The 4509-nt window shown below is 37.2% G+C and overlaps 1 protein-coding gene across 1 annotated transcript; it reads right to left on the bottom strand.

The window, feature by feature from the left end:
- Positions 1-1037: 1037 nt before the first annotated feature.
- Positions 1038-3729, bottom strand: LOC114184536. The gene is made up of 4 exons (XM_028071845.1): positions 2601-3729; positions 1986-2195; positions 1396-1475; positions 1038-1145 (listed from the first exon to the last, which is right to left on the bottom strand). The coding sequence occupies exons 1-4, from the start codon at positions 3727-3729 to the stop codon at positions 1038-1040; spliced, it is 1527 nt and encodes a 508-aa protein (XP_027927646.1).
- Between the last annotated feature and the right edge of the window lie 780 nt (positions 3730-4509).

The following is a 4509-nucleotide window of genomic DNA, read 5'->3' as shown; positions in this document are numbered from 1 at the left end:
ATATACTACCTCAAAAGGAGACATCTAAGTAGTAGAATGAACTACCCTATTATAAGCAAACTCCACATGAGGTAACCACTCCTCCCAAGTTTTCAAATTTTTGTTTACAAAACATCTAAATAGTTGTGAAAGAGTTCTATTTACCACTTCTGTCTGGCCATCTCTTTGAGGATGACAAGTTATAGAGAAGAGAAGCTTTGTTCCTAACTTACCCCATAAGACCTTCCAAAAATAGCTAACAAATTTGACATTCCTATCTGAGACAATGCTCTGTGGAAGGCCATGTAATCTTACCACTACTTTGAAAAATATATTGGACACATGATTGGCATCATCGCTCTTGTGGCAAGGAATGAAGTGGGCCATCTTTGAGAACCTATCAACCATAACGAAAACAGAGTCTTTTCCCCCTTTGGACCTTGGGAGACCCAAAACAAAATCCATAGAAATATCGGTCCAAGGAGAGTTAGGAACAGGTAAGGTCATAAACATCCCATGATGCATAGACTTAGATTTAGCACACTTATAAGTGATACATTTATTACAAAAAGAGTGCACATCATGTTTCATGTGAGGCCAAAAGAAATGATCATGCAATATGTCTAAGGTCTTTTGAACCCCAAAATGTCCCATTAAGCCCCCTTCATGAGCTTCTTTTAGAAATAATTCCCTCATTGACCCTTTAGGCACACACAACTTTGTTCCTTTGAAAAGAAATGCATCATGGTTGAAAAAATCTTTAAAAGCCCCTTTTTCACAAATTTTATAGATTTCACAAAAATCATGGTCATCCACATACAATTCCTTAAACAGTTCAAAACCAAGGATTTTAGTTTCAACCACAGATAATAATGCATGCCTCTTAGATAATGCATCAGCCACAACATTTGCCTTACCTGAGGAAATTGTTCCATAAATTCTTCGATAAATTCTACCCATTTAGCATGTCTTTTATTGAGTTTACCTTGGCTCTTAAGATATTTAAGGGATTCATGATCACTATGAATTACAAATTCCTTAGGAAGCAAATAATGTTGTCAAGTATGCAAAGCTCTAACAAGGGCATATAACTCTTTGTCAAAAGTGGAATAGTTTCCCACCGCCCCTTTCAACCGTTCATTGAAATAGGCTATATGATGCCCTTTCTGCAAGAGAACATCGCATATGCCCACATTTGAAGCATCACACTCTATCAAAGGATTTGTCAAAATTTGGTAAAGCTAAGATAGGTGGATGTGTGAGTTTGTATTTGAGACTATCAAAAGCATCTTGTTGTTCCTTTCCCCACTTAAAGCCTACATCTTTCTTAACATGTTCATTTAGTGGAGATGCTATGGTGCTAAAATCCTTGACAAACCTCCTATAGAAATTAGCCAAGCCATGAAAACTACGTACCTCACTTGCATTCTTAGGGATGGGCCAGTCCCTAATGGCTTTGAGTTTTTCTTCATCAACTTGTACCCCTTTTGAGCTAACTACAAACCACAGGAAACAACTTCATGTGTACAAAAATACATTTGTCCTTATTGGCATATAGTTTTTCCTGCCTCAGTACTTCTAGAACTTTCTTTACGTGGCGCATGTGTGAATCAAGTGTTTTGCTATATATCAAAATATCATCAAAATATACAACCAAAAATTTACCAATGAAATTCCTCAATACATGGTTCATTAACCGCATAAAGGTGCTAGGAGCATTGGTTAACCCAAAAGGCATAACCATTCATTCATACAAGCAAAATTTAGTTTTAAAAGAATTTTTCCATTCATCTCCAGCTCTTATCCTTTTTGTATGATAACCACTTTTTAAATCTATTTTGGATAAATAACAAGCACCGTGCATTTCATCAAGCAAGTCATTAAGTTTAGGGATAGGATGGTGGTACCTTATAGTGATATTGTTGATGGCTCTACATTCACTACACATCCTCCACGATCCATCTTTCTTAGGTACCAGAATTACTACATAGCACAGGGACTCAAACTTTCCAGAATCCATCCTTTTTCCAAAAGTTTCTCCATTTGTTTCTGTATCTCTTTGATTTCTTCTGGATTACTCTTATAGGCTGGCCTATTAGGAAGGGATGCACCCGGAATGAGATCTATATTATGCTCAATACCCCTTTGAGGAGGTAAACCATGAGGGATGTCTTGAGGAAAGACATCATGATATTCTTTGAGAAGTTGTTCCATACCTAAAGACAAAGAAGCTTGTACAGAAGAGAAACAAATATTTTTAGGCATAAGCAAATATAAGGGTTGTTTTGAAATCAACGCTCTATTGAGCTTTTTTTCTCTCAAGAAAAGACTTTTATCACTCTTTACTTTTTTTACTTTCCTTTTTTTGTCTCTTTCTGGAATTTTTTCTCTTCCTTCTTTTCATTCTTGCTCTCTTTTCACTCGCATCTTAAGCTGATCCTCACAAACCTCTCTAGGAGATAAAGGTGTTAGGGACACCTTTTTCCCCTTAAATAGGAAAGAATACTTATTGACTAGACTATTATGAGTTACCTTTCTATCACATTTCCAAGGCCTCCCCTACAGTAAGTGACTCGCCTCCATAGGTACCACATCACATACTACCTCATCAACATATTTACCCATAGAAAAAGCAATGTTCGCCTTCTTATCTACCACCAATTCTCCATCCTCACTCAACCATTGCAAAGCATAAGGACTAGGGTGTATAGATGTCACTAAACCAAGCTTCTCCACGAGCTGTTTACTTGCTACATTTGTACAACTACCTCCGTCAATGATGAGGGAACACACATTTCCCAAAACCATACATCGAGAATGAAAAATATTTATTCTTTGGGTCTCATCTTCCTCCTTGTTCATACTACCTAACAATTGCCTAACCATCAAGAGATCTCCCTCCAAAGGGGGGACTTCACACTCTTTTTCCTCCTCATCACTATTAGATGATTCAGATGATTCACCCGCGGAAGGCTCACTAATGTACTCACCATTCGCCAACAACATCATAGTTCTTTTGTTGGGACATTCAGCTGCGATATGTCCTCTACCCAAACATTTAAAAGATTTTATTGCACTAGAATGTGAAGAATCATCATTTTTAGCTTGAGAAGTTACTTTTCCATTTGAGGACTCCTTTTCCTTAGATTTAGGAATGGTAGAAGTAGCCCCCTCCTTCTTATATTTCTCCTTATCTCTCAATGACCATGAGGTGGATGACTTCCTATAGGCGCTTCTTCTCTTGAGTTGTTGTTCCACTCTGGTGGTTTGGTGAATAAGATCCTCCAAGGTCTCATAATGGTGCATTTCCACCACATCTTGAATCTTCCTATTTAATCCATTCAAGAATCTAGCCATTGTAGCCATATGTGTTTCTTCAACTTCAGCTTTCATCAAGGTGACCTCCATCTCTTGAACATACTCTTTAACACTCTTATTTCCTTGTGTAAGTCTTTGTAATTTGTTGAAGATCTCTTTTTTATAATAAGGAGGCACAAATCTTTCCTTCATAGCTACCTTTAATTGCTCCCATGTAGAAATTGACAACCGCCTTCTTCTAGCTTTGTCCACGGTGATTTGATTCCACCAATTCATAGCATAACCTTCAAACTCCAAGGAAGCCATAAGCACCTTATCATCATCTTCATAATCGTAAGAGTTGAAGATTTGGTCAAGTTTCATTTCCCATGCCAAATAGGCTTCCGGGTCATTAGCTCCATTAAATTTAGGAATTATAATCTTCCTCCACATCTTATCTCTTCGAGGTGTGTGGTTCTCAAACTCCTCTCATCTTTGGCCTTGCCTTGGCCTAAAACCATGCTCCTCCTCATTATTATCCCTCCTAAGCATGTGGTTCCCAAATACCTCTCGTCTTTGGCCTCTCTGTGGCCTAACAACATGTTTCGCTTCATCATTATGAGAAGAATGGTCTGAATCATCATGTCTCTTTCTTCTTCTCTCCATCCCCTCTAATCTCATGCTCACATCTTCATTAGACTTTTGGAGCCTTTCGAACTGTTGTTGATTGTGTTGTTGCATTTGATTCATTTGTAATGTGAGCTTATCAAGTGCAACCATGAGTGTCGCAGTCTTAGGTGATACAAGATCACTATTTTGGAAAGAAGTCATGTCCTGCAAGCAAATGTTAGCAATAATATTTTTTTTTCTTTTGGACCTCACCACTCTACTAAGTGTTTCACTCAATTTCCCACTTATCACACTTATAGGCTTTTTCTTGAATGTACTCTCTTGCCTTTTACCACTCAAATTCTCTTTAGTGCAAAGAACTCTATTAGCTTAAGCAAAGAGTGAACAAAATATGTGAAGAATGTTTCGAGATCTAAATCTTAACTTAAGAGGACAAAGAAAATTGAAAACTCTAGACAAAACTTCAAGGAACTTTAAAGACACAAAACAAGAAAATTAAAATTAGAAAATAATAGGACTACCAAAGAGATTTAAATGATACAACACGGAGACTCTAAGAGAAAGACTGATTGCAAGTAGATATCAAAAAATCACAAATAAAAT

The sequence above is a fragment of the Vigna unguiculata genome, chromosome 5, assembly GCF_004118075.2.
Source record: "Vigna unguiculata cultivar IT97K-499-35 chromosome 5, ASM411807v1, whole genome shotgun sequence".
Taxonomy (NCBI): domain Eukaryota; kingdom Viridiplantae; phylum Streptophyta; class Magnoliopsida; order Fabales; family Fabaceae; genus Vigna; species Vigna unguiculata.
The sequence above is the reverse complement of the archived record's forward strand: the minus strand, read 5'-3'. Positions and strand labels throughout refer to the sequence as shown.

What these genes read in the sequence shown, in the direction of transcription:
- LOC114184536 (XM_028071845.1), bottom strand. Translation starts at nt 3,729, where the DNA reads ATGTGGAGGAAGATTATAATTCCTAAATTTAATGGAGCTAATGACCCG. An exon ending in GAACATTGCTTTTTCTATGG is followed by an intron (nt 2,196 to 2,600) that starts GTAAATATGTTG and finishes CTTTGTCTTTAG; the next exon opens with GTATGGAACAACTTCTCAAA. An exon ending in AAAAGGATGGATTCTGGAAA is followed by an intron (nt 1,476 to 1,985) that starts GTTTGAGTCCCT and finishes TGTGGTTTGTAG; the next exon opens with TTAGCTCAAAAGGGGTACAA.